This window comes from Benincasa hispida, chromosome 2 (assembly GCF_009727055.1).
Source record: "Benincasa hispida cultivar B227 chromosome 2, ASM972705v1, whole genome shotgun sequence".
Taxonomy (NCBI): Eukaryota; Viridiplantae; Streptophyta; class Magnoliopsida; order Cucurbitales; family Cucurbitaceae; genus Benincasa; species Benincasa hispida.
In genome coordinates, this window is record NC_052350.1 from 44,681,993 (window position 1) to 44,699,457 (window position 17,465).

General features: G+C 39.8%; 1 protein-coding gene across 1 annotated transcript in view; it reads left to right on the forward strand.

Annotated features, from left to right (window-relative positions):
* The window catches only part of LOC120071672 (callose synthase 9-like), a 143,548-nt gene that overhangs the window by 17,459 nt on the left and 108,624 nt on the right, over positions 1-17,465 (forward strand). The window contains exon 4 of the mRNA XM_039024046.1: positions 14-139. Within this exon, the coding sequence (XP_038879974.1) occupies positions 14-139 (126 nt within the window). The remainder of the gene's footprint in view (positions 1-13; positions 140-17,465) is intronic.

Here is a 17,465-nt window from a genome sequence, read left to right on the forward strand (position 1 = left end):
ACTTTTTTGTTAGGTGCAAGCATCAGTGTCAGCTTTAAAGTATTTCAGTGGCCTTCCAAAGTTGCCCGCAGATTTTTCTATTCCGGAGACTAGGAGTCCTGATATACTTGACTTTCTACACTTCGTTTTTGGATTTCAGGTTTGGATTTCTATGTTGGGTGGTTATATAGAACCCTATCCAGTCCACTAATTGTATTGTATTGTATATGTATATATACACACACATATACTGATATACATATATATATATTCAAAATAAAACGTATTACTCAAAAAAGTAGAACAGCCTAATTCGAGGGATGGGCAAAGAAAGCCCTCCAATCTAAGTGATTTAGATAATGCTGCGTATTACAAAAAAAAGTGTGCAAAATACTCCACTTATTTGAGAACACCCGCGAATTTCTTTTGATGTATTTGTATTGTCTGTTATTGGGTTTCAACGATACTTGAGAACATATATGTACTTCCGTTTGTTTAGGAGTTATAGGAGTTATATTAACGGATTTAACTGTCAACAAGTGATTCTAGTTTTTATTCTTCACCTTTTGTGTTGACAAGGGTTCTTGAATAACATAAACCTTTTTCCTGGGGGTTCCTTTTTTCTTTCTCATCTATTGAGTATTTGTCTTTCTTTTCATTCTATCATCCAATCAATGAAAAGTTGTCTCGTGTTAAAAAAAAATGTATGTAGCCCTATCAGCATTCTCTAAGACTCTAACCTCTTTAGTCTTGTTGTCATGCCAAAACCGATTATTCTAGGTATTGATTGGTGCCCTACTTTGCCTAGGGATGGGGAGGAGTTGTGGTGGTCCCATTCCCTTGGAAGAAATCAAGAAAGCTGTTTTTGAGAGTGGCAGGAGTAAATCTCCAGGCTTGGATGGTTTCTCACTGGTTTTTTTCCAAGAGAACTGGAATCTTCTAAAGGGGGAGCTGGATATTGTTTTCAAAGAATTCTTTGAAAGAGGCATGTCAAACCATTCCTTCTCGAAAACCTTTTGTGTGCCATATTCCTAAGAAGGAGCGCACAGATAAGGTTAACGATTTCAAACCTATCAGTCTTATCACCAATGCTTATAAGATCCTTGTTAAAGGCCCTGCTAATCATTTAAGGAAGGTGCTTCCTTCCACCATTTTTGAGGCTCAAGGAGCTTTTATAGCTGGGAGAGAGATTCTTGATTAGGCCCTCATTGTGAATGAGGCTATAAGGACTATAGAGCCAAGAAAAAGGAGGGTGTGATCTTTAAAATTGACTTTGAGAAAGCTTATCTGATGTAGTAGGATTAGGATAAGTTAGGATATTATGATCAAATCTTTAATTGATTAGGATTGGGATTAGTTTCCATGATTGATTAGAATTAGGATTAGGATTAGTTTTCTTGGTTTATTAGGATTAGGATTAGTTTCTTTGACTAATTAGGATTAGGATTAGTTTCTTTGATTAATTAGAATTAGGATTAGTTTGCTTTCTAAATTCTCTATAAATAGAGAGATTGTCTTCTTGTATTAGCAAATTTTGATTCATAATAAAAAATTTGATTTTATTATAGGAGATCTCTCTCCTTTTATCTCTTAGGCTACATCAATTTGGTATCAGAGCAGCCGTATAGGCCAACGTTGATTGCCGCCGATGGAAGATCGGGAAACTCTCGTCATTGGCGATTGCAAAAGGGAACTTTATGAGCTGTGCTTGTTGTTGAACAGTCCACATCTATAATAGGGGAACCCTTTAAATTCTATTAAATAAAGAAGATAGTAATTTTTTTTTTTTTAAGATTTTGTAAGAATGGACTATTACCAATCCAGGAAGACGTTGAAGAAAAAATATAGTAGCTGGTATAGGCAAGAGAGTCAAATTTACTCCCAAAAGTAGCGTTGGAATTCTAAATATAATAACTTCGCTCATGCTTGATTTTCTCAAAGAACCTATCTTTATTCACATTTGAAATTCGATTATAATGATTCTAGCAATTTTGATGAAGAGCTTAATGCAGTTTGGAATGGAACAACAAGGCGACATTATTAACAAAGAGCCCGACGATCCAATCAAACCGGTTTATCAAGAAATCGACGTAAGAATTGGGAGTTAGATGATTAAGAAAATGATTCGGAGTGTGAAAGAAATTATTATCACCAACATCAAAGAACTTCCATGAATCATTACAACACAAATTTGGAGATCGAAACATTTTCAAGAAAACAGAAATATTCAAATAAAAACATCTATCAAGAGGACTTTCGAAAGAGAATGAATGAAATTTGGGTTCTTTTGGGAAAAATTCAAGAAAGGTATAATGTTCAAGATTTTTTCAAGAAACCATCAAGAATCATATTTAGTCACTCAAGATGATCAAGAACTCATCCAAATGGGTTGTGAAATTGTGCAAAAAAATGAATGGAATAGAAGAAAAGAAAAATCAATTGAAGACAAGTTGAATAAGAAAGGTAGAAAGATCGAAGAGGAGCTTACATTGGAAGAAGAAAAAATTGATGGGACTAATCAGAGGTTGCTCAATTCGAACCGGATGATGAGGAACTATTAATCGATGAAATCAACGAAGGAGGTGTTGAAAAAGATGAGACCACTGCAAAGAATGTGTCCATTTGGTCAGATCAATTAATTGAGCCACAGAACCAACCACTATTACCTCCACCGCAAGAGAATAGAGCATAAATTAGCCTTGACCGCCAAGAAACACAATAAAAGAATCAACAACACGTATGGTATGCAAAAAACGTCCAAGATTTATCAAGTATCGTTCAAGAACAACGAAGATCAAGGTTATATCAGACCAAATGCTAGGAGGATATGAATTCTTTAAGTGAGGAAGAAAAAAATACTCATGCGCAGCCTAATTCGAAGAAAATTGAAAATCTTTTTCCTCCATTCCTTGAGGAGTCTGCATATATTCTAACAACAAAGGATTTTTTGAACAACTTAATTCTTGGGATCATCGATGATGGTATTAATGGAAATAATTTTCCCTTTCAAGAATAAAATATTCGATATATTGGTGTGGCTCGTGAAAATTGGTTGTTATTGGTGCCCGGTGTTCAGAGATGTGTCCGTTCGAGTGACTTACTTTTTTTATTTTTATCTTCATTTTCGTTTTAAAACTCGAGGACGAGGTTTTTTTGGGAGGGATAGAATGAGGTAGTAGGATTAGGATAAGTTAGGGTATTATGGTCAAATCCTTAATTGATTAGGATTGAGATTAGTTTCCATGATTGATTAGAATTAGGATTAGTTTCCTTGGTTTATTAGGATTAGGATTAGTTTTTGTGACTAATTAAGATTAGGATTAGTTTCTTTGATTAATTAGGATTAGGATTAGTTTGTTTTCCAAATTCTCTATAAATAGAGAGATTGTCTTCTTGTATTAGCAACTTTCGATTCATAATAAAGACTTTAATTTTATTATTGGAGATTTCTCTTCTTTTATCTCCTAGGTTACATCATTATGACCATGTTGACTGGGACTTCTTGGATAGGGTGATGGAAAAGACAGGTTTTGGGTATAATTGAAGAATGTGGGTGTGGGGATGTGTCGGGAGGTAATCTGAGAGCTCTCTTTTTGGGATGCTCCCGTGGAGAAGATAAGGAAGAGGTTAGCTTTGTGGAAGAAAAGCTTCTTCCCCAAAGTTGGGAGGTTGATGCTTATCATATTAGTGTTGAGTGGAATCCCTATTTATTACTTTTCTTATCTTTTCTCTCTTTTTTTTTTCTTGTTTTGTGCGGCTGTCTCGGTTTTGTAAGAGCGTTGAGAAGTTTATGAGAGATTTCCCTTGGGATGGGGTGGAGGAAGGGAAAGGGTCCCATTTGGTAAGCTGTGAAGTTGTAGGGAAACTTGTGAACAGAGAGATTAAAGCTTGGAAATATAAGATTACACAACAAAGCTCTTTTGACTAAATGGCTTTGGCGTTTTGCCCTTGAGCCCAAATCCTTGTAACAGAGGATTATTAAGAGCAAACATGGTCCACACCTATGTGAGTGGGTGGTGAAAGGGGTTAAAGACACGTGTCGACACCTGTGGATAAATATTCTTATTCAACCCCCTTCTTTTTCCCATTTTTGGTTTTTTGAAAGGGAAACTAGTCTCTTCATTGATAAAATAAACGAGACAAAGCTCAAAGTACAAGAGAGTTATATCGAGAGCTTAAAATATGAGTCCTAAGGATCAAGAGGTGCACCCAGACATCTCAACTAGTTTGACACTTCCTTCGCGCCCTCATCATGTTCAACAACCTAAATTTAAATGAAAGAAAATCCCTTACAATGAAGAATTAATAACACAAAAAAGACGACGTCCACACAGGAATACAAAATAAACCATAAAAACAACCACAAGAACCAAAAATACAGCAAACGAAAGACAAAACAAAAATTTGTCTGTGACTCCTTTAATGAGCTGGGAAGATGAAGGATCTCCAATTTAAGCAAAAATCCTAAATAGAATAGTCTTCGAATTGTTTTGACAATACGCTCCATGAAGAGGCATTCCTTCGAGCAATCTCAAACCGATCCAACCAACATAGGGACCTATCATGAAACACTCTTTGATTTCTTTCAAACTGATGAAAAAGGAGTAAAGAGAGAGAGGGCACATAAAGAGTTATGTGGAAAACCCTAGTACATGGAGAAAAAACCACGGTATAAAGTTTTCTTATTAGAATTGATACACTGGATACACAGAGGCTATACATATAAATAGAAAAGTAGGAAATCCTCGGGTTAAAGTAAAAAGACATAAATGCCCCTAGGATTTAGACCCTACTTTCAACACTCCTCCTCAAGTTGGGGCGTAGATATCGGTGAGGCTCAATTTGCTAATACAAGAGTCAAAAAACTGTCTGGGAAGCCCTTTTGTAAGAATATCTGCTATTTGTTGACTGGAAGGAATATAGGGAATACAAATGTTTCCACTGTCAAGTCTCTCCTTGATGAAATATCTATCAATTTTCACATGCTTTGTTCTGTCATGCTGCACTGGGTTGTTTGCAATACTTATTGCGGCTTTATTATCACAATAGAGTTTCATTGGACACTCACTGTCTTGATCGAGATCAGTTAGGACCTTTTTCAGTCAAATTTCCTCACATATCCCTAGACCCTGTATTCTGTCTCGGCACTGCTTCTGGCAACAACACCTTGTTCCTTACTCCTCCAAGTAACAAGATTACTCCACACGAAGGTAGTACCCAGATGTTGACTTTCTGTCTACCACAGAACCTGCCCAATCAGCGTCCGTATACGCCTTGATGCACCGTTTGTCAGACTTCCTGAACATCAACCCTTTGCCAGGAGAGGTTTTCAAATATCTCAGGATGCGCTCCACTACTCTCATATGTTCTTCGTAAGGAGCTTGCATAAATTGATTGACTACGTTGACAACATAAGATATGTCTGGTCTGATATGAGAAAGATAGATCAATTTCCCAACAAGCCGTTGATATCTCCCCTTGTTGACCAGAACACTGTTATTCAAGTTACTGAGTTTAGCATTAGCTTCCACAGAAGTATCCACTGGTTTACAGCCCGTCATACCTGTCTCCTTAAGTAAATCTAGAACATATTTTCGTTGAGAAACTGAAATCCCTTCTTTCGACCAAGCCACTTCCATTCCGAGAAAGTACCTTAATTTCAAATTCCTCAGCCATTTTCCTCTTCAATCTGGCAATTTCTGAAGCATCATCACCTGAAATGACAATGTCATCTACATACACAATCAAAACTGCAATTTTCCCTGATATTAATTTCTTCGTAAAGAGGGTTTGATCTGAATGTCCCTGACTGTACCCTTGTGATTTTACAAAGGTAGTGAATCTGCCAAATCAGGCTCTTGGAGACTGTTTCAACCCATACAAGGACTTCCTCAGTTTACATACTCGGTGACTAAACTGTTTCTCGAACTCTGGGGAGGACTCATGTAGACTTCTTCTTCTAACTCTTCATTAAGAAAGGCATTTTTCACGTCAAACTGGTGGAGTGGCCAGTCTTTGTTAAGTGCAACTGAGAGAACACGGACAGTATTTAACTTTGCTACCGGGGAGAAAGTCTCAGAGTAATCTATTCCGAAAGTCTGAGTAAAGCCTCTGGCAACCAATCTTGTCTTGTACCTTTCAATCGTTTCATCAGATTTGTATTTAATGGTGAACACCCATTTGCACCCAACCGCCTTGTGCCCTCTTGGAAGAGTAACCTGGTCCCAAGTGTTGTTTTTCTCAAGTGCCCCCATTTCCTCCATAACTGCAGTTATCCATTTAGGAATCTCCATCGCTGCATGTATACTACTTGGTATCGTAACCGTGTCCAGACTTGTAGTAAGGGCCTTGAACTCGGAAGACAGGTTGCTGTAAGATAAGTAACTTTGCAGTGGATACTTCGTGCAGGATCTCGTACCTTTTCTCAAGGTAATGGGAAGATCAAGAGAGGCATCATGGTTTTTCTTCTCCTCTGATTCTCCACTGCATTCAGCCTTCTACTTATACGTTTTACCTTCTAAAAGATCTTTTTCACCTTCAACAATGTTATCTGCTGGAATAGGTTTCTCACAACTGTCATCACTTGCGCATAAATAGCGTCCTCGGTACGATTTTCGGTATCGTCACCATTTTCTCTGTCTTTACTTACATTATCTTCAACACAAGCATCATTTTCAACACAAATGTTTCTATCATCAGGGGTAAGAATACTAGTACCTGGAACTGACACTGGTTCTGACTCATGGACTGGAGTCGGAGAAGTAACAGGCGACACAATTTCCTTTTTAAGATTCCTCTTATAGTATGTGATCCACGGGACTTGCTCAGTAGGAAGAATGAATTCGTTGACATTTATGACAGGTTCAGGAAGGGGTTCAGGTAATACTAGGGGTGATCATTGGCTGGTCGGAGTCGGTTTTCTGACCAGACTGACCCTGAACCGACCAGGATTGGTTTGGAATATATCCAAACCGGTCCCGCTCGGCAAATGAACTAACGCACGACCGGCCAACCGCCGGTTGGTCGGTCGGTTGGTTTTGTCGGGTTAGAGGTATATATATATTTTTGTTTTTGCCTTTTTTCTTCCTTTAAAAGAAATTATATTTATTTATTAAAATTCTAAGAAAAATTGCAATTATAAATTATAAATCATTATAAATTTTTTTGGCTATTAGGTAGAAGTCGTTATAAATAACAGTTTTAATAATAATAAAAAAAACCAACTATTTATTAACTTCCTTATTAATCATGTTTAGTTTTCTCTTTTAATTTGTGATTATGAGTCAAAATTCAAGATACTATTTCATATTTTATTATTTTAATACTTATGGAATAGAGCTAGCCTAGAGGTATTAAAAATAAGATATTGTTGATATGATTTGATTTGACAACCTTTAATATTTAACAATTAACATGTACATTGTTTGGGATTGTGTTACTGCTCGCTTCGCTTAATTGCTTATAGAACCTTTAATACATATTACATATATAATTGAAAACAAAACTAATATGAGAGTCGAGAGTGTATGTCACAAATAGAAATGTCACATGACACATAGTCACACTCACATACAATACAATCAAACTAGAAATTACAACATAAAGTCAATTATCAAATACAAGCCAATTACAATAAAACATAAAGTCAATTGTCAAATACAACCCAATTACAATAAAATCAAATGATAAATGCTTAATCGTTAACGGACAACTTTGCAAAATCTGGAAGGTCTTAAATGTCTTTTTCATTGTCCATAACCGTTTTGAATCCTATATAATTAAGATTAAGAAGAGAAAGACAACCTCATTAAGATTTTAATCTAACAAGTTACAACTACAAAATACAAATGATGAATAAATACCTTCTTCAAATAATGAAGCTTCTTCCATGTCATGCTGAACTTCAAGATCTATTGGACCAGAATTTAGCCAATTTTGAGTACAAATGAGAGCCTCCACTGTTTTTGGAGCCAATGAACAATGTGATGAATCAACAACACGTCCTCCTGTACTAAAAGCCGACTTAGACGCTACAGTAGATACTGGAATTGCCAAAATATCTCTAGCCATACGACTAAGAACCTCAAACCGATGACTGTTCCTCTTCCACCATTGAAGTATGTCAAAATCACCTTCATTCTTAACATTTGCTTCCAACAAATAAATATCAATCTCTGACCCCTGTTCGAAAGGTGTAGTCTCATCGCCTTCAAAATCAAGATCAATTGTATCATAGACAAAGTCTTCACCCACTTTTTCAGTTGGATCATAATCAATTATGGTCTCCGAGGCTGGGACAATTGGTGTATTCGTATTAGTACTACCACTCCCACTCCCACTCTGAGTATCAGTAATACTGTACTCATGAAAGAGACGTCTACAACATTGTTCCACTACATTTCCCATAGATTTGGCAACCTCTGGCCCAAAAAAATTTTTAAGACAAAAAGATACAAACCTTAGCCTTTTTCGAGGATCTAGCACAATAGCAACATACAACAACAAATTATCTAATACGAAGACGACGAGCACGAAGACGGTTGCCTAAAATCGGAGGTTGGAAGAAGACGACGAGCAAGGAAAGGCCGAAGAGGAACGGAAGAAGGAAGAAGAAGAAGAAGCTTGATGAGCACGAAGACGCTTGCTTGCGGCGTGCGGAGCGGACGGAAATCGGAAGACCTAAATGTAAAAACCCTATACATTATCTAATATATTAAATTTAATATTGTTTTAATTTTTTTTAAAATATTGGTCGGACCCGACCCATTGGGTGCCCGACTGAAACCTAAATCGATGGTAAACTTTGAAACCGACCCCTGCCCGATTTGTTTGAATTTCCGACCAGCCGACCCTATTTCGGCTGGTTTAGGTCGGTCGTGTCGGTTATCGGTCTACCATGCTCGCCCCTAGGTAATATTGACGAACTCGGATCCTAATTAGTCTCTTCACTAGTACTCTTCCTCTGAAGATGACTAATGGGAAAGAAGGATTGATCTTCGAAGAAGGTCACATCCATTGAGACAAAATATTTTCGTGAGGAAGGATGGTAACATTTGTACCCACGTTGATGAAGAGGATATCCCACAAAGACACATTTATGAGCATGGGGGGTAAACTTGGTACGATTAGGACCATGGGTATGGACAAACACAACACACCCAAACACCCGAAGCGGAATATCAGGGATAAGCCGACTATCGAGATAGGACTCCTTGAAACAGTTTAGGGGGGTTTGAAATTTTAAGATCCGGGAAGACATTCGGTTTATCAAATGAGCTGCTGTTAAAACAACATCTCCCCATAAATAGGACGGAAGTGAGGTTGACAATATAAGGGAGCAAGCAACTTCGATAAGGTGACGGTTTTTCTGTTCAACTATCCCATTTTGTTGAGGAGTATACACACATGAACCCTGATGGACAATTCCCTTAGAGACTAAAAATTCCCGGAAAGAATTATTAAAAAACTCCCGACCATTATCACTTCGAAGGATAGCAATTTTTGTGTTAAACTGGGTTTCTGCAGTAGTGTAGAACTGTTGGAAAACCGACGAGACTTCAGACTTATTAGTGAGAAGGAAAACCCAAGTTAGTCTAGTGTGGTCATCAATGAAGGTTACAAACCAACGTTTGCCAGTGGCAGTAGTAACAGATGAAGGACCCTAAACATCGCTATGGAAGAGGGTGAATGGCTTGAAAGGCTTATAAGGCTGAGGTTTCAGCGAGACACGAAGTTGTTTAGCCCGAATACACACATCACAAGTCAAGTTAGAGAGATTAACATTGTGAAACAGATGGGGAAATAAATATTTCGTATAATGAAAACTAGGATGTCCGAGACGATAATGCCATAACATGTAATCAGTTTTAGAAGTAGAAAAACATGATGAAAGTAAATTAGTCCTATCACACATCCTAGAAGAAGCATCTTCAGTAAGGAAATAGAGCTCCCTATCATGCCAGACAGTGCCAATCGTTGTACCAGAGTTCAGGTCCTGGAAAACAATAGCATCAGGTGAGAAAATAACTTGACATTTCAAATCTCTTGTAATTTTGCTAACAGATAATAGATTATAAGAAATTTTGAATTCAACCCTCAAAGGAGGAAAGATGGCCTTTCCCAGCCATAGAAGCAAAAGATCCATTAGCAATTCTGATTCTCTCATTCCCAGCACTTGGATAGTAAGAAATAAATTGGTCGGAGGAACCAGTTAAGTGATCTGTTGCCCCTGAATCTAGAATCCACGGCTTGCTACCAATTGTACTAACAAGGCCAAAGGATTGAATAGTGCCTGACTGGGCAATTGCGCTCACACCCACTGCACTAGAGCTATTTTGGCTAGTTTCCTGACTCTGAGGTTGAGGACCTCCGTTTGCTAATTCACTTGTCAATGCTCGTCCAGAATCTGATTGACGCCGTTTACCATTAGGTGGATGACCATGCAGCTTCCAGAACTAGTCTTTGGTGTGCCCGGGCTTCTTGTAGTGTTCACATACTAGAGTCGATATGCCGTTCTGTTTGTCATTGACAGACCCTGACGTCTTAAACGCAGCAAAATCAGTTGGCGACATCAGTGTATTATTCATAGCACTGGACCTGTCTTCCTCGAGGCGGATTTCAGAGTAAACTTCTATTAGGGATGGTATTGGACGATGTCCCAGTATCCAACTCCGTACAACGTCAAACTTAGAATTCAGCCCCGCAAGGAAATCATAGACCTGGTCAGTTTCCTCAGACTCATAATATAAGACTCGTTCCAAGGAGGTTACCGAATTTCCAGAGTAAATAGGTAGATTTGAAAGGAGGTCTGATCGGATATTTGAGGTCGTTCCAAGGGGTTCTCTGAGAGCAGCAATCTGTTGTTGAACATACTTGTTCTGCTATTTAATCTGAAGTTGGAGTTGAGTAAATTGGTCTTGGATTGTAATGCCTTGACCTCGATTGGTGAGATGATGACTCCCCAATTTCGAATCCACCAATCCTAGGAGATGACTGACCCAGGCTACTATTCAAATCCGGCTGGAACGGAAGGCTACTATTGGTCGGCACTAGGTGGCAGCCACGGATTGGATCTACTTCAGCAGGGTCGAAGGTATGGGTTCATCGGCTGGAATAGCGAATCTTGGCTGGGTCTAACTCATCGGAATGATTGTGCTGGCTGGAGGTTGTCGATCGAAGGGCTGCATGGGTTTCGTCTCCACTCCGGCTGGAGGCACAGGTTGGATCGCGTCGATCTGTGGCCGCACGGCTTGGATCGCGCCGATCGGCTGCGTGGGTTGCTGCGCGCTGATCTGTGAGGTTGCGTTGGTTTGTGGTTATTGTGTGGCTTGGATTGCACCGATTGGTGGCACGCCATGAGTTTCTGCTCCGGTTGGCTGCTGTTCGGTCGGCTGGTCACTTCGGTGGAGATGTGGGAAAGCCGTCTAAAAATAACGTTCTATGGCGTTCTGCATGATAATGGCTATATCTGTGTAATTGTTGTCAACTACTGGCCATTGTGACTCTCCTGTTGGGTTTTTCTCAATGGTGGCTAGGGTTTCTTCCCCATGCTTTGATACCATGATGAAAAAGGAGTAAAGAGAGAAAGAGGGCACACATAGAGTTACGTGGAAAACCCTAGTAGAGGGAGAAAAAATCACAGTGTAAAGTTTTCTTATTAGAATTGATACACTGGATACACAGAGGTTATACGTATAAATAGAAAAGTAGGAAACCCTAGAGTTTAGTAAAAAGACATAAATGTCCCTAGGGTTTAGACCCTACTTTCAACACAAACCATATCTCATTCAGTAAAGCCTTGACCGTGTTAAGCCAAATCAAACTAGAATTTTTATTCAAGTGTAAACCCAAAAGGACTTGTTGTAAGTTTTCTTTAAAATCATTGCTTAAAGCCCACGATAAGTTGAAAGTCGTGAACAATTTCTCCCAACAATTTTAAAGTGCACCTTGTCCTCAAGGTGGAAAGATGGGAATTGCTGCCTTATGTTCAATACTGACTCCCAAGTGGCCTCACTATCCGGAAGGCCCTTCCATTTAATAAGCCATTCTTGTGTATTCAGCTCTCCATTCCATCTTACTCCTAGTACCACTTCAGGGGCAACTTGTAACTCAAAATCTTCAGTTAACATAGGAGGTAATTGTTGTATTTGTTGCGATTTACCAAACTTCTTCTTAAGTTGAGAGACATGAAATACATCGTGTATAGCCGCTTCTGGTGGTAAGTTCAAACGATATGCTACTTCTCCTATCTTGTCAGATACTTGATATGGACCATAAAATCTTGGGGACAATTTCTCACTTTTTCTTTTTGCTAGTGAGCGTTGTCTGTATGGTCTTAGTTTGAGGAAGACTTCGTCCCCTATCTCAAATGTCAACTCATGCCTATGCTGGTCCGCTTGCTTCTTCATTCTATTTTGCGCAATCACTAAGTTCTCTTTGAGTGCATTCAAGGCCAAGTCCCACTCTTTTAAGAGACTGTCTACACTGTCATTGCTTGACTTTGTTTCTCCATAATGAATTAGCGGTGGGGGGTCCGTCCATAAATGGCCTGGAAAGGTGTGGTCCTTATAGAAGCATGAAAGGTGGTATTATACCAATACTCTACCCAAGCCAGCCATTTATTCCATCTAGTAGGTTGTTCATTGCAGAAACACCTAAGGTATGTCTCTAGGCAGCGATTTACTCGCTCAGTTTGACCATCTATTTGAGGATGGAAGGCCGTACTTCTCCTTAATTTGGTTCCCAAGGCTGCAAAGACCTCTCTCCAAAAATTACTCAAGAATATCTTGTCTCTATCGGTAGTGATCGACTTGGAAATGCCATGGAGCTTGATAATCTCTTGAATGAAGATTTCTGCCACTTGCTTTGCTGAAAATGGATGTCTCAAAGGAATGAAGTGCCCATATTTACTCAGTCTATCGACCACTACTAATATGGAGTCATAACCCCCTGCTCTCGGCAATCCCTCAATAAAATCCATTGTCCATTCTTCTAAGGTCAATTCGGGAATGGGTAGAGGTTGCAGCAGCCTTGCGGGGGTTAGAGATTCTGATTTGTTCCTTTGGAAAATATCACACCCTTCCACATATTTCTTTATATCATTCTTCATTCCCGGCCAATATAACTCCCCACTCATGCGTTTGTAGGTCCTTAAGAACCCCGAATGACCCCCAAGTATGAAATCATGAAAGGTGTGCAATAGGGACGGTATTAAGGTTGCTTGTTTAGGAATTACTAACCTCCCTTTATAGAGTAGCCTTCCATTTGACCATCTGTAGTTTGGTTTGCCATCCGGATTGTCTTTCAACAAGGATATGATCTATTGTAGTTCCTCATCCTCCTCCACCTCCTTTAGTATGAGCTCCACATCTACCACGGCTGATGAGTACAAACTAAGGAGTTCGGAAGGTAGCTGTACTCGGGACAGGGCATCTGCTGCCTTATTCATCAATCCTGGCTGGTAAAGTATCTCAAAATCATATCCAAGAAGCTTGGTTAACCAACACTGAAATTGTGGCTGCACCTCCCTCTGCTCTACCAAAAACTTCAATGCCTTTTGATCTGAAATCATTATGAATCTTCCTCCTAATAAGTAATGTCGCCACCTTTGGACAGCCAACACACTGCCATTAATTCTCTCTCATATATGGACTTGTTTTGTGCTCGTTGTGAGAGCTTTTGACTGTAAAAAGCTATTGGTTTGTCTCTTTGTGTCAACACAGCTCCAACCCCTGTTCCTGAAGCATCTGTTTCAATGATGAAAGGTTGATTGAAGTCCGGTAATGCGAGAACAGGGCACGACATCATCTGTTGCTTCAGATCCTCAAATGCTCGGGTGGCAGTTTCATCCCATTTGAAGCTATTTTTCTTGAGTAATCTTGTTAAGGGAGCTGCCCTGGTGCTGTACCCTTTGACAAAACGGCGGTAGTAACCGGTTAAGCCCAAAAAGCCTCTCAATTCAGTTACGTTTGTGGGGCATGGCCAGCTCACCATAGCTTGGGTCTTTTCCCCATCAGCTTCCACCTCTTGATGCGATATCCAGTGCCCTAAATACTGAATCCTCTCTTGCCAAAACACACATTTCTTTTGGTTAGCAAAGAGCTGGTTATCTCTTAGCACATTGAACACAACCCCTAAATGAGTCTCATGAGTGGAAATATCTGGACTATAAACCAAAATATCATCAAAGAATACAAGTATAAAACGGCATAGGAATGGTTTAAAGACTTGGTTCATGAATGATTGGAATGTGGCAGGCGCATTAGTGAGCCCAAAAGGCATGACTAAGAATTCGTAGTACCCCTCGTGTGTCCTGAATGCTGTCTTCTCAATGTCTTCCTCCCTCATACGGATTTGGTGGTACCCTGACTTTAAATCAAGCTTGGAGAAAACCATAGCCTTATGTAACACATCAAGTAGTTCTTCAATTACAGGGATAGGAAACTTATCTGCTATTGTAGCTTGGTTCAACCTTCTGTAGTCTACACAAAAACGCCATCCTCCATCCTTCTTTTTCACCAGCAACACCGGACTTGAATAGGGACTCCTGCTGGGCCGAATAAAACCAGCTTGTAACATCTCCTGAACTAACTTTTCTATTTCCTCTTTCTAAGCATGTCCATACTTATAAGGTCGCACATTGATTGGATTGGTACCCTCCTTGATGGTTATTCGATGGTCAACTGCCCTTTTAGGAGGAAGGGAGGTGGGTAGGCTAAAGACATCTTGGTTTTGGTTCAATAATTCCTGAATCATGAGAGGTAATGCATGCTGGGTTTGTTCTTTCCTTCCTTCCTTTGTTCCTTCAAGGCCTTCAATCTTAAGGTGCTGGAAATCCACTAAGAAGCCCATATCTTCTTCATCCCATTGTTGACTCAACATTTTGAAGGATACTTCAGCTTTAGTGAGGGAGGGATTCCCTTTCAACATGATTTGTGCTCCTTTTGACCAGAAAGCTATAGTTAACGAGGGCCAATGAATCCTCATGAAACCCGTGGTACACAGCCAAGGCATTCCAAGTACCACATTCATCCTTCCTAACTCCATAGCCAAGAAATCAGTCTTCACTGTTAAGTTTGGAAGTGTGAGCTTTACCCCCTTACATATCCCTTTCCTTTCGATTTCACTTCCATTTCCTATAACCACTCCAAACTTTTTTTTTGTTCCATCGGTATCCCAAGCTCCATGATGGATAAAGTTGTGAGTAGCTCCCGAGTCAATGAGTACTACCACCTCCTTGCCTTTGATTTTTCCTTTAAGTTTCATTGTTCCCTTCACTGAGAATCCAAGTAGGGAGTTCAACGATAGTTCAGCCTTCTCCTGCACCTTAACATTCTTCATTTCAGCCGGTTCTTCTCTCTCGGTCACCTCTTCTTCCTCCATTTCCTCTTCTTCGTTGGTTATAAACAGCATTAATTGCCTATTTTCCTTGAATTTACATCGATGCCCGGGTGCATACTTTTCATTACAACGAAAGCAAAGCCCCTTGTCTAGGTGATCTCTGAACTCCACGTCACTCAGCCTCTTCATTGGAGCCTCCTTCTTGTTGGGAACATTGTTTTTCGCCGGAATGGGGACTAACGGTTTCACCGGCAGAGCGATCTGCTTCATGGGCGGGTTGTCCGTAATCTTTCCTTGGGTTTTTTTCACTCATTTCCTTTTTATCATTTAGGCCCATTCTTTGGTTCAGCCCACTTCGGCCCAACTCCTTCAATGCCAACTTAAGCGCGATGTTCCGATCATTGATTAACTGGGCTTCCTTCATACAATCGTCTAAGGTTTTAGGATTTCGGCTGATGACTTTGGCTTGCAACTCCGGTTCCAGTCCGTTCATGAACGCATTCCTCAAGACTTCCTCTGATAGGTCCAGCAATGGCGCCGAGTAGTTGACGAACCTCTTCACATACTCTTGGTAAGATCCTTCTTGCCGAATTTTAAGTAATCGCGCGCATAGACTTCCTTCTCCAACCTTCCGATAGTGTTCAAACAACCTCCGTTTTAATTCATCCCAAGTGGTAATGGCTCTTCGGTTGTTACTCCGACGGAACCAGTCGATTTCATCAGGGGCGAAACTAATCACTGCTACCTTCACTTTCTCTGCATCGGAGAGTTCGTGTATCTCGAAGAAGTGCTCCGCTCGATAAACCCATGACTCCGGGTTGTCAGCTGTAAAAAAAGGCATTTCCAAACGTTTGTACTTACCTCTGTCCAAGCTGCCACCTCCTGAAATTTGAGAGGACTCTGCTTCATCTACCTTCCCTTTTGATTTGAGGTTGCTCCCCTCCGTTAATGTCGACTCCTCCTTCTTTCGAACTACATTGTTCTCCCATACCTCCTCAGTGAGTTTCTCTAGATTCTTGCACAGACCAAGCAACAAGTCCTTCAGCCTTGCCATCTCTTTCTCCGTGGTATCCATCCTCTCTTCCAATTGTTTTTGAGCCATGGTGCACGTTTTCCCAGGGTTGTGGCTCTAATACCAAAATGTTAGGCTACTGGCCTTTTTCCTACTCCCTTACCAGCTTCCGATCAAGATAGAAATGGATATTAAGATAAAAGATCAAACAGTGAACGACAAATTCCTCAACCTTTTATTTATTAACCTTTTGACAGCAACCAGATTCCAGAAAGAAATTTCAGACAGAACAGGAAATAAAGTGTGCAAAAATAAACACAGAAGGAATTAAGAAAAACTAAGATATCCCAGCCTGGATTTCGAGAGATGCTGGAAACCTCTCCTGAAGAATGTATCTCCTTTCTCAGCAAATTCTTCCTTGCCCTCCTTCCCCCCGTTCTCTCCTTTTTGTTTAGCCTTTTGTGGTCCCTCCCCCAACGGCCTCCTCTAACATTTTGCACCTTGCAACCATATCTTCATATTCCACTATCCCCCTAACTGATTCTTGGTGTGATTTTCCCTTTTTGTCCCTCCTCTTATAGATAAATACAATGGGGTGTTTTACAGTTTCTTTTTGTTTTGCTTTGTTCTTGTATTTGAGCATTAGACTCATTTCATTAATTCAATGAAGAAGTCTGGTTTTCGTTTCCAAAAAAAAAAAAAATCATTTGTCTATTCTGAAAAATTGTTTCGTGTCGGACTTTTTGGTCTAGTCAGGGAATTATGTTTCTTTCTCCTTCAGTTTCTATTGGCCGTTGTCCGGTAGTGAAACGACGGAGGTGAACTCTCTTCTTTCCTTGATTGAGGATTTTGACTTTAGGCTTGGGAGAAGGGATGTTCGTGTTTGGAGTCCTAACCCTTTGGAGGGATTTTCTTGTAAGCCATTCTTTAGGATTTTATTGGATCCTCTCCTGTTGTTGAGTCGGTCTTTGATATTTTATGGAGGATTAAGATTTCAAAGAAAGTTAAGTTCTTCAATTGGCAAGTTTTGCTCGGTCATGTGAATACGATGTATAGGCTTTTGAGAAAGATGCCTTTGTTAATGCATCCTTTTTGTTGTATCCTTCCTCGAAAGGCAGAGGAAAATTTGGATCAC